This window comes from Pangasianodon hypophthalmus, chromosome 28 (genome assembly GCF_027358585.1).
Source record: "Pangasianodon hypophthalmus isolate fPanHyp1 chromosome 28, fPanHyp1.pri, whole genome shotgun sequence".
In the NCBI taxonomy this organism is placed as follows: Eukaryota; Metazoa; Chordata; class Actinopteri; order Siluriformes; family Pangasiidae; genus Pangasianodon; species Pangasianodon hypophthalmus.
Window position 1 is genome coordinate 6,125,741 of NC_069737.1, and position 19,951 is coordinate 6,145,691.

The window sequence follows — 19,951 nt, forward strand, 5'->3', positions numbered from 1 at the left end:
CAGAGACTTAGCTTGGCTAGTTAGTGATCTATGAGATGACGAGCCTTATGGTGTTGACAGTGGTATCAGCGGGAACTTTGAAGATTTCTTATTTATTATTATCAGCAGTAATTAACAGTCTTTAGAGTCTGATGGACAAAAATAATTAAGGGGTGGTACAACAGGATATTACAAGCAAAACTGGCCTGAAAAGTGCTTGGGCCCCAGTGATTGCAGGTTGAGCCTATTATGATTATTGTTTACCTTTAGCAGTAATACCACTCTGAACTTTGCTCTTCTGTCACTCTCTCTCTCTCTCACACACACACACACTCATGTTTGCACACTAATCTGACCACATTTACCCTGCTAATCACCTCTTATCCTTCTGATGGAGGACAGATGAAGGAAGGCAGGAGAAGATGGAATGAGGGAGGGCAAATGCTGAAAGTGTAACGATCCTGAGAGTTCGTTTTTGTTCCTTTTGGTGTGGCTGCAAACAGAAGCTCATATTCAGTCTTTCAGCCCTTATCTCATCCATTTTTCCCCTCTCTTCTCGGACCTGTTCCACTAACTGAAGGTAGGACAGGAGGGGAGGTTTCTCGCTTCAGGTCAGTTGGTTATGTTTACTATACCATCTAGTACAAGTTAGTTTCACTTATTTCTGTGCAGTGAATCTCTATAAATGTATCATACCATAATATCCATATAATACAAAAATGTGATATCTTCAAGGTTAAATAATAGTTCTAAGACAACGATATCTAAATGACTGTGACAATCAAAATCAAAATCAATAGTAGGATGTCTACTTAAAATTAGGGTGACCAGATGTTATTTGTTCCCAGACATGTCTTCTTTTTGAGCCTAAACAATTTGTCAATATTTTGCAATTTTAAACATTTTACTAGATTACAGAGTTTAAACTAGTAGAGTTTAACTAATGTTTAATTAATTTTTCTTTTGCAAATGATAAGAGTAAAAACAAATTTTTCATCCTCTAGTTTTTCAAAAACCAAGCTTAATGCACCAAAATTTAAAAAAAAAATTAGCACAATATATTATCATGAAATTAGAAAACTTTGTAGCGAATATAATAATTTTGTTTATAGTGAGCAAGTGCAGTCTAAGTGGATGTATTTATTTGTGTGTTTCTTTACATTATGTGCTGTGAACTGCCTGAGCTGCATGTTGTTAGCACGTTATAGCATTGAAAGTGTTCTTGGGTAATTGAAGAAATTCAGAATTTACTGTATAGTTGCTCATTTACAACTAAAAATGGCACATATATACTTGTACTTTGTATATACTTTGTACCACGCAAATGTGTGATATTCTGAACTCAATTCGATGGTATTTAATATTTAAACGCTTGTGTGTTGTTCTTGTCTGTCCTTTAGAATGGCGCAGAAAGGTGAGAGAGCACCCTCCACAGACAGGTACAAGAAAACAGCATTCTTTTTTTTTAAAAAAAAAAAAGAACCTAATATTACATTATTAATAGTGTTGTGTCCTCCAGACTCCATTACTTTATACATGACCTTTGTCTCTTTTATGGGTGTTAGGTGCACAGAATTATCATTATTAATTAACTTGAATGTAATTTGATGCTTCAGTGTTGGAAACCTAAGTTTAAATTTTCCATCAATGTTTATGAATGGAAATTTCTTCGCATTCCGAGTGATTTTACAAAGGTGCTTAAGTTGATTTTCTGAAAATTCAACTTTTTAGACAGCATGTCTCTCTCTTTCTGACACAGTGCTAAAGCTGAAGGAGCTGCTCTTAAACCCAGCCTCCGAAAGACGTCGTCATCAGATATAGTGACGAAAACAAAAAGCAAGAAATCCAACAAAGATGCCATGAACAAGATGTACACAAACCTGCTCAATAATGTGTTTGGACAGGTATTTTAACACACACACACACACAGATTTACCTGCTTAATAGTGTTTTCACAGGTACAGTGCCTTGCAAAAATATTGACCCCCTTGAACTTTTCCACTTTTTGTAGTGGAATGGAAGTGGACTCACTTGGGATTTTTACCATTTGATCTATTCAATACATTGATGAGCAAAATGTAATTCATACAGCTTGCTTGGGGTCTAATAGGGTTTCCCTGAATTTGACTCCATCCATCTCTCCATTACCCTCAACCCTGACCAATTTGCCAGTTCCTGCTGATGAAAAGCATCCACACAACCTGATTGTGCCAAGGACAAAGACTTTGTCCTGGACTTGTTTTTATAGTTCCTTACTCTTCATCATGCTGTTTGTTTAGGTCTGTTTTCTAATTAACTCTGGGGCCTTTTCAGGAACAGGTGTATTTATATTATACATGACATCACATGACCCTTGAATTGTACACATGTGGAATCCATTCAACTAATTATGTGACTTCAGATTGGAACTGGTTGCACCAGAACTAATGTAGAAAATGTCCCAATACTTATGCAATCACAGATTTTGATTTTAATTTCTCGCCACCTTATTATGGGTTATTTTGTGTAGATTTATGGCATATAATACCAATGAAGTGTATTTCAGTTCAAGGTTTTAACACTACAAAATGTGGAAAAATTCAAGGGGAGCAAATACTTATGCAAGCCACTGTGTGATTCAAATAAAACAGAAATGACGCTGATTTCTGTCTAAAGTTACACAGACTTATCTCTAATCTCTTGTGAGAGTGTGTATTTATGTAACAGCCGGTGAACAGCATAGAAGAGGTTAATCCCCTCGTAATGCCTTCCAGACAGCTGTAATAACAGCTCATTAGCATGGCTTAATGCCTTTGTTAATTAGACTCAACAAGGTTTACGAAAGGAAAGCAAAGCAGAAAGTAAAGATTTCATTCATGGCTTCGAGTGTGTGGCTACTGCCTCCTTGTTGTATTGTGTACTTGTGTTTGAGTATGTGAGAAATGGTGGCCAAGATGACTGATTGATTTATTGATATATTTCATCTCAGAGATAAATTTTAATGATACTACAGGTAATGAAGACGTTTCTTCCCTCTCTGTTCCTTTATTAGGAGAGGGAATTATCCCAACCTGAGTTAGACGGTGAGTATCCTTCATCCATCACATCACTATATTATTCCTTTACTTAAAAACATTTACTCAGACACTTGCAATCAAAGAAATGATCAAAATTTAAGGTCAACATGACTTCCTTTTTTCTCCAAAGTGTGAGAATTTTTATATTCTTTTCCAAATTTGGCAAGTAAGGAATAAAACACTTGGGAGATAATCAATGATGACATGGTGTGATATGTGAAGTGGAGTTATTGTTACTACCCCAAAAGTGATCATTTTTCTATAACAGGACATCCTAAGGGTTTTATTACAGTTATACCACAGTACCAGCGATTAGATTTTTTGTAATTAAAAAAAAAATGAAATATATATATTTGTTTGTGTTTGTGTGTGTGTGTGTACAGTATATGGACCCATAGAAGTTCCTGAGTTACTACTGAAATAACATATTAGAAAAAGTAAATTATAAAAACCTGTGCTGTGAGAGATGCGGTTATAGAAAATTAATCAACAGATTTTGGCCAATCAGATTCGAGCATTCAACGGGGCTGTGGTATAAAATTCCATAATAGGTTAAAGCACTCAGTGTAACAGTACTAGACAAATATTGTAATGTTAAATTATTAGGGAAATGTTTATGAATGAATTATCAGTGAAACCATTTATTAAGTGTGTTACTCTTTAGAGTTGGCCGAGGCATTTAAGGAGTTTGACTATGATCAGGATGGATATCTGAACTACAAAGACCTGGCTGAGTGCATGAGGACGATGGGTTACATGCCCACTGAGATGGAGTTACTGGAAATCATCCAGCAGATCAAGATGAGGTGTGAGTGTTCAGTCTGTGTGTGTGCGCGCTTGTGAAACTTATTCCACTGTAACCAAACCTACTACCTGTTTGACTGACTACAGTCTCATATTTGTGTGTGTGTGTGTGTGTGTGTGTGTGTGTATGCGCGCGCGCAGTGGGTGGACTGATGGATTTCGATGATTTCTGTGAGTTGATGGGGCCGAGGATGATGGTCGAGACGGCTCATATGTTGGGACTGAAAGAACTGAAGTGCTCCTTTAAACAGGTGAACTGCTACACACACACATACACAACTGAATGGCAAACAAACATTTTTCTGTTTTGCAGAATGAAATTTTGGAATTTTTTGTCCTTTTCTGCTGACACACTGATGCAGAAAACAAAGAAGGAATATTTAGCACAAATATTACAAAAGAAATTAGGCTCTTTTTTTTTTTTAAACACAAATTGAAAATAAAGCCTCGTAATTCGGTTAGTTTGATACAGACGGGGATGGAAAGATCACTCTGGATGAGATGAAGGAGGCAGTAAAAACTTTACTGGGTGAGAAATTGAAGAAAGGAGAGTTGGAGGAGATTCTGAAGGAGATGGACCTGAATGGAGATGGCACTGTGGACTTTGACGGTATCTCTCTCTCTCTCTCACTCACACACACACAATCCAACAGAAGCAGTATTTCATACATTTATTTAGTACAGTTATAGCATATATTATTTAGTATCTATATTCTTCTACAATGTTTGTGTTCAACTTACGATACGTTTTCTGTGTGTGCCTTTAAATAATTTTGGTCAGATTAATGCAGGTGTCTTTCACCAGTTTTTTATATAATATAATAATGCAATCAATATTTTACTGGCTTTGTCATGAAGACTGGAAAATCACTTGTGTACCTGAGCCTACTAACAATTTTTATGAGTCTGATTAGTTGATTAATTCAGTGTGTGTGTGTTTTGTCTTGTAGAGTTTGTTATGATGCTGTCAGCCCAGTAGCAGTCACTACGGAGCATTTCAGCTTCCCACAATTCACAGTCATTGCATCCATGTGATGACATATCAGGGACTGTATTCACAAAAAGGTCTTCAGTAGATCCTCTCTGGCAGCTATAGACTGTTTATAATTTGTGTACAACTGCATGCTACCTTTTAAGTTCAAGAAAGATATATTGTTAATCATACTGAATGTGTAACCTGTGTGTATGTGTATGGAATGAAATTGAATTAAAAAAGCCTTTTAATCCTGCCGTTGTGTCGTGTTCCCTGAGTTTCTGCCTCTTTTGATTTTATTCCAAAATAATACTGGACATACAGTATTTGCCCTTTCTTTGGCCTTTTCTTTCTCCTGCTACATGGTTCCAGGGACCTGATCATAGGGTGAAGTTCCTGTTCTCTGCCACCAGGAGCTGTTTATGGCAAGCCCTGACACCTCTAAAACTTGAGCACTGCCACGAAATAACCAAAGTGCTCATGACCATTTGAACAGTTTTTTTTGTTGTTTTTTTTTGTTTTTTAACAAATCAAGTGGCTCGTGATGGATAGAGGTGCAAGACAAACATTCACAGCCGCCTGTAAAACTAAAAACTATACATCCATTTTAAACTGGAAAGAAACCACATCTTAGGGAGGGGAAAAAAGACCATTGATTACTAAATTAGATCACTGAATCAGAATTTTAAGAGATTTTTGCTGTTGTTGTGGTGGTGGTGTTCTTGCTTTTGGCCAAGAACACTGTGTACTCGGCTAAGCATATTGTTTTGAATGAATTGACCACCAAATTGCTTATTTAAAACAGTGCAAATGACGTGGAAGAGATTTTCATGTGGTGTGAAAGGTATCTTGGGTGCACTTTATGAAAGCTGTGTTTACACAAAAACATACTTCCCTAATGATGGAAAAGGTGTGCAAAATTAGAGATCTAAATTGGGAATTTTTAAAATGTTTGCCATAATAACACTGTATAAATCTCCATCAGAGCACATTCTTCTTCTTATTATTATTGATTTTGTCAGAAACAGTCCTTTGAAGCTGTTCTGGCAGCTTGTGAAAGCCCAACACCTAACACACTTTATATTGGTTCACTCTGTTTGAAGAGAAGCTTTGAAGATGTCACTGATTACAGACTGCAGTAAAGATTTTTTTCGCATATTCATTTTATTTATTTTATTTTATTTCTGTAATAATCTGGATGTAAAGACAGAAATAAAGAAACAAATTATAAGTAGTTGGTTTAGCATCCAGATATTATTTGTAAAATGTGAATTAAAGGCACAGACATTGATTTTTATCATCTCAGCTAAGTAATAAGCACATTTGCATATAAGAGGTACCGTGAAGCCTTTTAGTGGATGTGGTCTTGGGCAGTGGTAAAGGTCAGTACTGTAGTGTATGGTGAATGAAAATAATGTTCATAGCCATGTACAATAACCACAGACTGGATAATTATTCCCACCAAAGCTACAACCTGGTTCCTCTTTTTTTTTTTTTTTCCCTCAAATTAGCAATGTATATATCAACCCCATTTATAAAGGCACTATATAAATGGAATTATTGGCAAATAATTTTGTTTCTTTCTAAAAAAAAAAAAATTCAGAATTAGAAATATTACCTGCCCATAGAACAAGCCTATTTAATACCTGATGTTAGTAAAATGTCTAGAAATAGGTTTAATAGTCATACATTTGACAATATGTACATAATAGGAACTACTAGATAAATTTGACTATATTCATAATATTTTCACTTGCTAAGATGTAATTTTTTTTTTTGCAGTGCACTGATCACGTGAGGACCACAGACTAGTCTTATGGTTTTTTGTAGTGAAGTAGTTTAGTTACAAGTTTAAATCCTATATCTATAAGCCTAAAAACATACCTAAAAATGCAAGTACACAAAAATGCCCCTTCGTGTAACCTACCAACTCTAGAATAGATGACTACACTGTATGGTCAAGCACACTCTGATCTGACATCACTTGCAATTTCACTATTTGTGTCCTGAATAGGTCTGTGGAAGACAAAACATACACCTCAGAAGTATAATTCAGAATTTAAGACATGCTACAAGCTCAGACTTTAACCCCCGGGTCACCATGCAGCATAAAAAAATTCATTACGTTAAATGCAAAAACAAATTAAGTAGTGTTCAGAGGGAGAAAAACCAGAGAACTTGGAGAAAGTCTACACAGACAGAGAGAACATGCAAGCAAACTCTACATAGACAGTACCCGGAGCTCAGAAATAGAACTGGGGACCACTGAGCTGTGAGGCAACAATGCTATCCTTTTTGCTAAAGGAATATTTTCACAGCTGTTACAAATGGACTGGTGGCAGTATCCAAGAAAACAAAACACTCACAAGCAGAACAGACGAAATAGTACTGGTTGGCGCATTGCTCATCTTTGAGCAGTCCGTTTTGTGCCACTCCACAATTCTCCCAGCTATAATAATTATCTGGTTGCCCACTTAACCATGGGAGGTATGAAGGCTCAGTCCCATCTGACCACTTTTAAGTGTCCTTGGTTAGACCAAACCAAGTGGCGGGATAAGCCATGTTTGATAAGACCTTCTGCAAAAGGCTGATGTCTGTTTCAGTGGTTGTACTGGCTAAATCTGTGTGATATTGTCAGCAATACGCCTGAGCAGCAAGCCAGGTTATAGGATTAGAGTAGCCAACAAACTTGTTAGCATGCCTGTTAGCTGTAAAATAGCAATGAGTTTAACAAAAATTTAAAACACACAGTTTTGATTTGTTACTGTTTTATGCTTCTGTATTTTAGTATTGTTTTAATTCAATATGTTGCAAAACAAACATATGTTTGACAAAGGAACACTGAAAACACTAGTAATTAATTTGAATTTATTGACTGACTGACATGATGTGGTCTTCTGCCTCAAGGTTTGATTTGTTGTATGTTCTGAAATGCTTTTTCAGACCATTCTCTTTGTAAACTCTAACTTTGTAAACTCTTCTTGTAAATCCAAGGTGATCAGCAGTTTCTGAAATACTCAAACAAGCCCATCTGGCACTGCTCATACTACAATCAAAGTCACTGAGATCCCATTTTTCCCCATTCTGATGTTTAATGTCATCACTAACTGAAGCGCTTGACCTGCAGTTAAGAACATTACCTATGATATTTTTACACTTGTAAAGCAATCCATTTTTCTTTACAGACAGAAAGCTCTGTGAACAAATAATGAACTTGCACAGAACAAACCTGGGGTGATTTTCCCAATAACCAATAGGTGTCAGCATAAGCAACAATTTACAACAGAAATTACATTTGTTTGGAAGAGACAAAACAACTTCAATCATATTCTAAATTGCAGGGCAGGCAGAGGGAAAAAGAAACACTGAAACTATGAGATAATTGTAAAGAATGTACAAAGGAGATAAAGTACTTAGTTACACACATTTTAGGAAACCCACCCTGATCTGTGTGAGGAGACTGTGCAAGACCATTCTTTGCAAAACACAGAGTTTTCACTTTGTGTCTGGGAAAGAGCTGAACAATACACTGTGCTTTGTCAGAAATCAGCATGTTGACTCACCATCGTAACATAAAGGGTCCTGTGTAATAGCAGGGGTAAACACACCAATATCCATCCGTGGTTATAGTACCACACACATCTTCTCCATATCCATTATCAGGCTGTCCTGCATACCACATTCTTAGGGTTATATTGCTCAATGGCAAGTGATTATAGGACCAGTACCAGCTGTCTAGATCATTGTACAGACCCGTTCAGACAGGGACTCTCTCATTATGCTTATTCATTTCTTCGATTAGCTTTACTTGGTCCCTTAGATTTGTAATTGTAAATAGACCAAGGTGGTTTTCCCTGCAGTAGTTCTGTGCCAACAGCCAGGTCACTTGTTGCTTGATGAGAAGAGGGGCAATTTGCATCCAATTTTGGATGGAGAGGGCAAATGGGACACCTGTTGACAATATTAAATTAAAAAAAAAACATAGTAGACCAAAAGTAATAGATATAGTGCCTGGCATAAGTATTCATCCCCCTTGAACTTCTCCACATTTTGTACAAATAGGCCATAATCTTGAAGTGGGGAAAAATCAGCATAGAAAAAAAAATCTTTCTGCAGCTGACCCAGAAAATAGAAAATCTCTTTCTGCAGCTTACCCAACAGCAGCAGGACCTGCAGCCACCAGAGTTATCTTCCCTTTGTTTGATTCCTTAGATTAACTACTTTAAATAAACAATTGGTCATTTGAATTTGGTGTCTTGATTCTTTTAGGGTGCCTCCCTTGAGCCAGGGTTAACACAACCAGTCAGAGCCCAGATCTGAATCCTATCATAAACCTGTGGAATTATTTGAAGAGGGATGTGCATAGGAGTATAAATCATTCCTTCTGTAAATTGTATTTGGAGAATAAAGTCCAATACCCTTTTACTTAAATTTTGTTTTAGCTTTATTTTACTGTGCAGGAAACAATAGACAGAAAAACATTTGTTTTAGTATTAATTAACAAGTTCCCAGGTGGTGCAGTAACTTCACCTGCCATGTGTTAGCAACTGGCCTCCGATCTCTGTGCAAGCCGTCAGCTGGATCAGGTTTCCCCAAAGGACACTTTGCTAATTTGCTTATTTTCACAAAGTATACCAATAGTTCTGCATTATTACAGCTTTCAACAGATGTACAAGGTCCTTGGATCATAATCCTACAAACAAAACTTGAAATGTTGTTCCTTGTTCTCTTTAATTTTTTTATTTCAACATTTGATACATAACTTTTTTTTCCACTAAAACATAGCATATGTTTTCACATACAGTATGAGACAGAATACTGCAGTGAAATTTTGGAAAGTAAATAGATATATTTTCACTTCAGCATATTTTGCCTACTGTGTGTTCCTTAAAATATACGTAGGCACATTACAAATAAAAACAATGTAATAATATTTACACCTATATAGCGTAATAGTGTAAATATTTATAATTTCAGCATAGCATCACACTTATTATGACACCCCTGGTCTTAAGTACTCAATAACGTTTTCATAGCAGTAAGTGCCAAAATTAACCAGCGCAAATAAGTAAAATTAAATAGATAATTTATTGAGGATTTATCTATCAATTAAATTTTTTCACTGATGTAAAGGCTGAACCAAATATCAACCTTTTCAACAAAATATTAAATAACTTCTCTAAAAATAATGTAATCTAAAATTTGTTATAAATCAATTCTCACCAGTCAGACACAGGAGACTTAAAAGGTTTAGCTTCATTATGTACAAGTAGCTGTGAAGTAAATAACAAAAAATTATAGTTAAATTATAGTTGAAAGAGCAAGTGTCACCTTAACAAAACCGAGATTGGCAAACAGCCCTTCAAAAATACACACAGTCCCCTCCGAAAGTATTGGAATGGCAAAGGAAATTTTTTTGTTTTTTCCTATACACTGAGGATATCTGGGTTTGAGATAAAAAGATTAATACGAAATGATAGATCAGAATTTCAGCTTTCATTTAATGATGACACCTTTTATTAAACCCTACACATTTTTCAAGTGGAGAAAGCGCCATAGTGTGGAGAAAGAAAGGATTTGCTCATGATCCAAAATATATGAGCTCATCAAGCATGGTGGAGGTAGTGTCATGGCTTGGGCTTGCATGGCTGCTTCTGGAATGGGCTTATTAGTCTTTACTGATAATGTAACTCATGATAGCAGCAGAATGAATTCAGAAGTCTACAGAAACATTCTGTTTGCCAATTTACAGAGAAATGCATCCAAACTAATTGGGAGGAACTTCAGCACAAACCTAAGAATATCATGGAGCTTGAAGTGTTCTGTATGTTCTGTAACATTCTGAAGAGGGTTAGCTCTGTTACTGTCTTGCTGGCAGGCCAAATATTAAACAAATAATTTTATGAACAATATAAAGTGCATTCATAAAGTGCTATCACCCTTTATACTTTATACTATGTGGTATGCTGTGGATCATGAGCCCTTCCTTTCCTTCTCCATACTCTTCTCTTCCCATCATTCTGATACAAATCTTGCATCAGAACTGGACAGGCTTTAAGAGGTTTTTTAGCAAAGTCTAATCTGGCCTTTCTGTTTTTTAGTGTTACCAGTGGTTTGCATCTTGAGGTAAACCCTCTTTTTACATTCATGAAGGCATCTCTTGATTATAGACTTTGACAATGATATGTCTACCTCCTCCAGAGTTCTTGATTTGGCTAGATGATGTGAAGTTTTTCTTCACCAAGAAAGAATGGCCTGCTTCACTTGCATGGGCACCTCTTTGGACAGTGATAGTGAGTTCCCAAGAACAGCTACAAATTAACTCCAGACCATTTAGCTCCTTAAATTTGTCATTAAATAGTGAGGAAACAGGCCACAGCTGTCCATGACACTGCTTACTAGTCAATTGTCCAATTACTTTTGAGCCTGTGAAAATGGAGGAACTCTGTAAAAATGGCTATAATTCCTAAATGGTTAATGCAATATTTTTGTTAAACACCTTGAATTAAAGCTGAAGTCTACACTTCAATCACATCTTGATCGCTTCATTTCAAATCCATTGTGGTGTGTACAGAGGCAAAATTACAAAAAGTGCATCACTGTCCAAATACTCATGGACTGTATATATCACTCTTTACAGATGTTACTGTTTTTTTTGTTTTGTTTTTTACATTCATCTGATACATTAAGATACTTTTACTCCTTTTATAGTTTCTTGAGCACTACAGAAAATCCACAGGAAACATAATCCAAAAGTCCATAAAACAATTCAGATATAGGTCAAGAGGGCAAGCCAGAGATGTACAGTGTAATCAGATGCCCTTCAGATGCCCTTATCCAGAAGTGCTTTGTAGTCTCTATCAAAAACACATCCTCATGCCAGTTCACTAAGTCAGGCACTAAGAGTACCGTCAGTCTAAAAACCCATTTGGGGGGTTAGTTATTTCAAAAAGTGTTTAGTCAAACAAGGTCAAACACAATGAAAAGTACAACAGAAATATGACATGCCCAATTTAATATAATAGGAATTTTATAGATAATTTAATATGACGTTTTTTGGCTTATGTCTGCTTTAAATGAAGGCCTCTTATGAGGACAAAAACTGCAGGTGAGGATGGTACTTCTGCAGCTCAGGTCTGAAGCGAGGCTCATTCAGTTGCTGGTCCAAGTGAACTGTATATAAAAGGAGTTTATGAAGTGCTAGCACCCTTTATACATTCTCTCATGTCTGGCGTACACATCACTTAGTACCTGTGCCATGTGAGCCTACATTTGCAAGCGTTTTGGATGGTGCGATGTAGAGACCTCACATGCAGTGCACACCTCATTTAGCAGCTGGTGCACGTGAGCCCAAATTTGCAAGCATTCTAATGAGCAGATTCGGATTTCATAATGTCAGAAGTTGTTCTAACCCTACTTCAGCCTAAACACTGGATTTAAAAATAGAGGTTTGGGCCACTGGGATGGAGATAAACCTACCATAGCAGTTCAGTAATCTTTAGTACACTATGCTTTTCTGCTTGGCCTAATTTATTAGCCAGTATTATGGTCATTCAGATTTAGAAGGAGTGACTCTTATTAAATCAAATATGAGTTGGCAAAGAGTGGGCATCAGCAATAATAAAGAAATACAATATACATAAAAACTTGAAGCACACAGTATTTAAAAATATATAATATATTATTCCTTTAATGCACCATTTTGATTTGTGGCTTGAAATTTAGGCTGAATATAATGTAAGCATTTAATTGCCATCTTTCTTTTTCTTGTAAAAGATGTTTCCATCAGGCTGCAGGCTCCAGGTCACTGTGGTATTCTCCAACATGCCGTGCACCTCCAGTTTCTGCTGAATCTGAAGAATAGAACATGAATTTTGCTATTTAATAATATTACTACATAAACAAAAAACTTTATTAATAGTTAACCTCATTTTATAGTAATTTATTAATAATCTGTGAAAATGAGAAATGTGGGATGCCTTCAGCATTTCCTGTCATGATGACTGAGGTCTAGGTTTCTACCATACTGCAACAGGTCCTGGAGGGCTGCAGCAATGCATTTTATTTATAGCATTTTGCAGACACCCTTATCCAGAATGACTTACATTTATCTTATTTATACAACTGAGCAGTTAAGGGTTAAGGATTTGAACTCTCAAACATCCGATCACTAGTCCAACATCTTAACCACTGAACAAACCTTAAGAGCATTTACTTAATGAAGTATAACTAAACCTGGTGACAGACTGTCCCATCCAGGCTGTAATCCCACCTCACACCCAGGGATAATTTCTGGATCCACCACAAGTTTTGTGCAAGGTCAAACTGGTATTCTTCATCAGGAAGCATGTCTAGAATTGCATACTTGAAAAATGAATCTTTGTATTGACTTACATGTCAAGATCTAGTAAACATGTAGTAGTAGCCTGCAAATTGTGGCAAAAGGGTTAGTCCAGCCAAAGGATGCTGGAATATTTCTGCCATGTAGTACAATATTTACTCCTTCATTCATCTTCAGCAAGTGCTTCAGCCTGGTCAGGGTTATGGTGGATCTAGAGTCTATGCATAGGCATAGGCATGAGGCAGGAATACACCTTGAATAGGACGCTAGTGAATCTCAGATCATCATGCACACACTCATTCACACCTAGGGGCAATTTAGTGTAGCCCATCCAGCAGAATGTTTTTGGGAAGTGGGAGGAAACCAGAGAACCTGGAGTTGTCGAGCTTGTGTCACTGTAACATGACAAATATGTCAAAGAAAAGAAAGTGACTCACTCGCTTTAAAATGGCTGACTGCACAGCAGGATCAAACACGTTCTCATCAGAATTCACATGCAAGTTCACTATTTGCTGTACTCTTACTGGAAGAACTGGAAAACACATGTACAATGCGATAGAAATCAAAGCAAAAAAAAATAAATAACACCATCTTAAATTTTCAATACGCGTGATTCTGTTACAGACTAACTGGTAGTAGCAGCCACAAAAACAAAAGACTCACTGGTGTGACAGAAGAAAGGGTATAGGTCATTGCATGGTCTATCGATGAGCAGTCCAGTGTAAACTACCCCGCAGTCCTCATTACCCACAAAATTATTGGGTTGTCCATCACGCCACTGAAGGTTTGTAGCATCCTGCAAGGTCCTGTCCACCCACTTCCACTTGTCTCTAAACAAGCCGATCCAGGACTCTCCCTGGAGTAAAACCACCTGCACTAACTGGCTGTTCTCTTCTTCAGTGGTTGAGCTGGCAAGATCTGTGTAGTATTTTCGGCAGTAAGCCTGAGCATCGTACCAGCTGAGTGCAGGACTTGCAACCGCGACAGTCTTGTTGGTGCCACTGTAGCTGGCTAAAACATAGCAAAGATTTAATTTAAAAAAATAAAAACCCTTATATGTATAGTAATAAATAAAATTTTTAAATAAAGAAAAGGGCTGTATATATATACATACAGTACTGTGTAAAAATCTTAGGCACAAAGAAATGCTGAAGAGCAAAGATGCCTTCAAAAATAAAGAAATTAAATGTTTCTACATTTTAAAAAAATGTTATAAAGAGCAGTAAACAAAAAAGTAAATATTTTGTCTGACCACCCTTTGCTTTAAAAAAAATTATCAGTCTCAGGTACAATTTGTGCAGTTTTATAAGGAAAATAGCTGGTAAGTTTTACTGAGCATCTTGCAGAACCAGCCACAGTTCTTCTGGAGACTTTGTTATACTTGCTTCTTATTTTTAATCCCTTCATTATATATATACGGTCATGTGAAAAAATTAGGACACCCCATGAAAGCCTGTCTTTTTTTTTTCAACGTAGTTAAACAGATGGACAATATTGGGAGATTCACATATGACCAAACAAATAAAAGTCTTTTTAAAATTATCTGTAAAATATAATTTAAAAAAAGTCCAATTTCTTGTGAGGAAAAAGTAAGGACACCCCCACATTTATTTGTACTTAAAATGGCTAAAGTTACCTACAGGTGTATCACATCAGGCACAAATTATTAGAACATTACAGATCATTTTGAAGGAGGCTTGCCATATTTAAACCTCAGACATTTAGTTTGGTTTGCTCTTAATTGTTGAAGTGAGAGGGATCACCGTGGTGAGATCCAAAGAGCCCTCTGAGACCTTCTGAAAGCAGATTGTTCATGCTTATGAGTCTGGTAAGGAATATAAAAAGATCTCAAAAGAATTTGTAATCAGCCATTCCACTGTCCAGAAAATCATTTACAAGTGGAGAACATTTAAAACAACTGCCAACATGGCCAGGTCAGACCGCCCAAGCAAATTCACCCCAAGAGCAGACCGCGAGATGCTTAAAAGAAGTCTCCAAAAACCCTAAAATATCAATCATGGGACCTACAGCAAGCTCTTGCTACAGTTGATGTCAAAGTGCATGAATCTACAATCAGAAAGAGACTGCACAACTTTATCATGGGAGGTGTGCAAGGAGGAAACCTTTGCTCTCTAAAAAAAAAAACACGAGGGCAAGACTGAAGTTTGCCAAAGAACACACTTCTGGAATAATGTGCTTTGGACAGATGAGTCTAAAATTGAATTATTTGGACACCATAACAGGGGGCATGTTTGGCGTAAACCAAATACAGCATTTCAGCAAAAGAACCTCATATCCACTGTGAAACATGGAGGTGGAAGTGTTATGGTTTGGGGATGCTTTGCCGCAGCAGGACCTGGCCAGCTCACCATCACAGAATCCACTATGTATTCTACATTGTATCAGAAGGTGCTTGAGGAACATGTGAGAAAAAAAATTGAAGCGGAACTGGACCTTGCAACATGACAATGACCCAAAACATACCAGAAGGACTGGCTGAAAAGTAAAAAATGGAGAGTTCTGGAATGGCCAAGTCAAAGCCCAGATCTAAATCCTACTGAGATCCTGTGGGGTGATTTGAAATGGACTGTGCATGCAAGAAACCCTCAAATATCACACAGCTGAAAGAGTTCTGCATGGAGGAGTGGGCAAAACATTCTTCCAGTCGATGTCGGAAACTGGTCGATGGCTACAAGAAACGGCTCAGTGAGGTGATTTCAGCCAAAGGGGCAAACACTAGCTATTAGGCCATAGGGTGTCCTAACTTTTTCCTCAGTTGAAATACTCATTTTCGTTGATTTTTTTTGTTGTTTACATGCAATTACATCACTTTCATCTACAGGTACAAATTAAAACAAATTGACATGTTGACATTTCTTAATATAGAACTGAATATTTAATGGGCTGTCCTAATTTTTTCACGACACACACACACAATTTTATATATATATATATATATATATATATATATATATAAACTTTCCCATCAGCCAGGGGGAGTGAGTGCTAACACTTTGTTCTTCCAAGACCTGTGTAGCCAGGCATATGTTATGGGGCTAGGCGACAGGATGTAAGAGCGTTGCTCACGGCCCACTTGTCCGGAAGGACAGTATATGGTGTGGAAGGGAACCAAGTGGGGAGACGGATCAAAAAATAGCTCCGGCTAAAATGCAAAAGCCCTGCGCGGGACACGAACCAGAGAGCTTGTTAGCCGCTGAGCTACCTTCACAGCATTGTTTATGAGTGTTGTAGTGCTTGTGAAACTGATTTGGGGAAACTCAACGCTAACGGCTCAACTGAAGAGCACCGCAGCATGGAGGAAAAAAACAACTCAAACTGGCCTTCTTTCTGGCCGAACTTAAAGGCACCAAATGAGAAAGGAACAATTTCTAACTTAAGAGAGCCGAATATTTCTCTCAGAGTGAGGATTCTCAGTCTATCCTCCTCTTTATTTACATACACACATATTATATATATATATATATATTTTTTTTTTGCCTGCTTGACTTCCTCTTTAGTTCTTAGCTTCCTTTTCTTTCTTTCCCTCAATATTTTCTCTCCCTTTCCTTTCTAAACCTCAATATTTTCTTGTCTAATTTCTGTTTTCGAACATTACCACTCAGAGTAGCATGACGCTGCTCCGGTACCTGGCACAGATCCATGTCCGCGCGCGCAGTGACGCAGTCGGAGGGCTTATAAAGAGGCGTGGCCAGGTGCTGCACATTAACGCTGATTACCTGCGTCAGATCGCCGTGTTATTAAAGCTCGTGCAGGTGGCCGCGGATCTGCCTGAGAAGATACCTACTGTGTTACACCAAAAGCATTTTTTCTCGAATTGCTGCTCATGCTACATCACAGGGCAATGTAACACACTCAGAGGAAAGCACTATCTGCTTTCTTCCACTTATATAAGCTTACAGATGCCTATGATTATTTAGTGTCACTGTGATTGACAGTCTAACATCCCTCCCTCCTAAACACTGCAGACCTGCTTCCTTGGTTCCCAGCAAAAGATAGCAGTGGCATTGTCAGGATTCAAACTCAGGAGCCACATTTCACTTTTTATTCCACTTTTTAAAATATACAATCTCAAAAATATTATGAAAATGCTTGGATACTATGGAAGATTTTTTGCTAACTCACAGTTGTAGCATATGAAGGGTCTGAGGTCTGTGCAGGGATAATCCCTCCATTCTCCCAGTTGGCCTATGGTACCACACGCTTCATTTCCTTCACCATTATCTGGCTCTCCTGAGTACCACTTTGTTAAAGTTTGGTTCTTCAATGGGACGTCATTAAAAGACCAGCGCCAGCTGTCAATGTCGTCGTACAGTCCGACCCAGGCGAATGTCGTCAAACCTTTGTCTGTCTCTTCTTTCCTCAGCCTTATCCAGTCATCATCACTTCCCACTGTAGCAATGTCATCGTATGTTTCCCTGCAATAATTCTTTGCACCTGCCCACGTCATAGATATTGTGTTGATCAGATAATACTTATGATGGACAGGTGGCAGGATGGACATGGCGACTGAGACAACACCTGTTAATATTTTATAATGCACATTAGATTTATATTGTTAGATCTTAGAGTAAAAATAAAGTAAAAAATAAAAATACTGCTGGTTTTAATTTAAGGCAAGATGCTACAGGTGAATAAAAAAAAAAAAACTGTAGATATCACAGTCATTACCAGGTGATTGTTGATATTTTTACAAATGCTTATAAATTTATTTATGCAATTGCAGCATTGTCTAATTAAATATGCTTAAATTTCCAAACAGTGAGATTGGATTGGGAAGAAGGGATTAAAAACAGTTCAAGAAGTTCTTTTTGTTCTGGTTTAGAACCCAGCACACCTGAGCCAGGTAAATGACATTCAGGAAAAAAGTGCTGTCACATGAATGGCAAAAAACACTGTCATTTGAAGCTTTGTTTGAATGATGACTGTAAACAGATCCTAAATTTTCATTCAGATATAATCTTAATGGTATTATTATTACTGAGGTCATTAATTTCAATATTTTTAATGAAGAGCTGCATAATATGTAAATGAATGTCAGTTTAGTAGACACATTAAGGTTATACTACTCATTACACTACAATGGAATTTGTGCAGCATAAAATAAATCATCAGTAATAATAATAATAATATATTGGAGTTCAGCAGAAGAACAGTGCTCTCACCGCTGAAACACAGGAGATGAAAAAGATTTGGCTTCATGATGGATGGGTAGCTGGAAAATTTTAAAATTAATCAACAAATAATCAATCAAGTCATTAATTTTAATTAATTAATGTTACACATTATTAATAAAACAATACTTCACATCAGTATACAGTATTTATAATGCAAGGAGATTATAGCAGCCATCATGTCCAAAACAAAAACACACATGGCAGCATAAGCAAAGACATAACCCAGAAGTCATAACCAAAGACATAACCTGTCACGCTGCCAGTTGCTTAAGCGTGCTGAGCGCATTTACACTAGGCACTCAGCACGAGGGGGGAATACCCTGACCCATCCCATTTGAATCTGGTTAAAGCTTAGCAATATATCATGCAGCTCAGTGTCCAAAAGTGCTAAAGAATTTAACTAGAGGTGGAATAATATAATAAATTCTTCTAGCCCAACATTATTTTCAGTACATTACATAATTTGCTTACAGCTTCCCATTTTCAAAGAGAACACTACAGTACAGCTCTACACACAGAACACACTTTTCAGGGAGCTTTTCAAAGTAAAATTTTTTTTTTAACTTTTTTATTGTTGAGGACAAAAGAAAAAGATACATCAAATTTCCCAAATGAAAAGATGAAAACATACCTGAAATGTAAGAAATTGAAAGCTGCTGTACTTGTGTATGTGTCAGATTTCTGCAGTCTTAAATGCTGAAATGACTGCTGATCCCTAAGAATGCCAGATATCTTCAGTCCTCTTCTCAAATGTTCACTAATGACAGAATGATGGCAGACAGCACTGATGACAAGACAACACTGATGGCAGAAGCTGATTTACAATTTAAAATTCTGATGGCCTTATTTGGTGTATCTATAGTGCCATCCTGGGATGGCTTGGTTTTTCATTCTATCACATTTAGTCTTTCATAGTAACATTTAAAAAAGCTTCAAGCACTTAGCAATTCTTATTTTCTGATCTTGTTCATTCTAGGGAAGAATTACCAAATAAGTTCTCTATTTTACCAAAATAGGTTCTTTACCGCTAAGATTTGATGGCTCCAAAAAAAAAAGTGATTCTATAAGTTTTCTTTTTCCTCTCAGCTGATAATTTCAGTTTGTTCTACAGTAGGCTCATAGCAGCATCGTAAAATGATAGAAGCACCATTTGGACAACAATCCTGCTTCTTGCTTACATTTGAATGTGTAAATTTGATTTCATCCTGAATAAACCATGGACCCTGGAGCTGTGAGGCAGCAATACTACCTAATGCATCATCATTCCTCCCATATAGTATACTGAAATTGTGACATTACGTGTGTATAATTACAAAGAAACCTGCTGTTGACCAGGAATGATGCCAGCGCAGTAATGAAGCTAATATAGGCTAACAGACAATGCAGTCTAGCTTTATTTTGATGAAAACTGGATCATTCTTCTTTGACAAGTCTATCAGTCAAGGTGAATGGTGCATGGAATGAAGCTTTCTTTAGTCATTCCTGCAGCATAATCACATGACTGAAGACTAATTTGTGCAAGATCATACCAGATGAGGACCTCTGGTACCTCTAAGATCTAAGATTTGAGTGAACTTATTTACCTGGATTGTGGACCTCTGCA

At 37.0% G+C, this 19,951-nt stretch overlaps 3 protein-coding genes across 4 annotated transcripts; 1 reads left to right on the plus strand and 2 right to left on the minus strand.

Moving 5' to 3' along the window:
* The first annotated feature begins 367 nt into the window (after positions 1-367).
* Positions 368-5,058, plus strand: si:cabz01076231.1 (calcium-binding protein 2). 2 transcript variants are annotated; one of them, XM_026943206.3, is made up of 8 exons: positions 368-590; positions 1,380-1,418; positions 1,739-1,883; positions 3,011-3,041; positions 3,700-3,843; positions 3,981-4,090; positions 4,302-4,449; positions 4,790-5,058. In XM_026943206.3, the coding sequence occupies exons 2-8, from the start codon at positions 1,381-1,383 to the stop codon at positions 4,816-4,818; spliced, it is 645 nt and encodes a 214-aa protein (XP_026799007.1). In that variant the 5' UTR covers positions 368-590; position 1,380; the 3' UTR covers positions 4,819-5,058. The 2 variants fall into 2 exon arrangements, with proteins under 2 accessions (XP_026799007.1, XP_026799008.1); XM_026943207.3 differs by having other exon boundaries at positions 368-559.
* Positions 5,059-12,497: 7,439 nt separating this feature from the next.
* Positions 12,498-17,065, minus strand: LOC113544284 (lectin). The gene is made up of 4 exons (XM_053231061.1): positions 16,770-17,065; positions 13,817-14,164; positions 13,591-13,685; positions 12,498-12,665 (listed from the first exon to the last, which is right to left on the minus strand). Exons 1-4 carry the CDS (start codon positions 16,813-16,815, stop codon positions 12,558-12,560), a joined length of 597 nt encoding a protein of 198 aa, XP_053087036.1. The 5' UTR covers positions 16,816-17,065; the 3' UTR covers positions 12,498-12,557.
* Positions 17,066-17,270: 205 nt separating this feature from the next.
* On the minus strand, positions 17,271-17,675 carry LOC128317621 (C-type lectin domain family 4 member K-like). Its single transcript, XM_053230722.1, has one exon. It carries the CDS (start codon positions 17,673-17,675, stop codon positions 17,271-17,273), a length of 405 nt encoding a protein of 134 aa, XP_053086697.1.
* Positions 17,676-19,951: the final 2,276 nt, after the last annotated feature.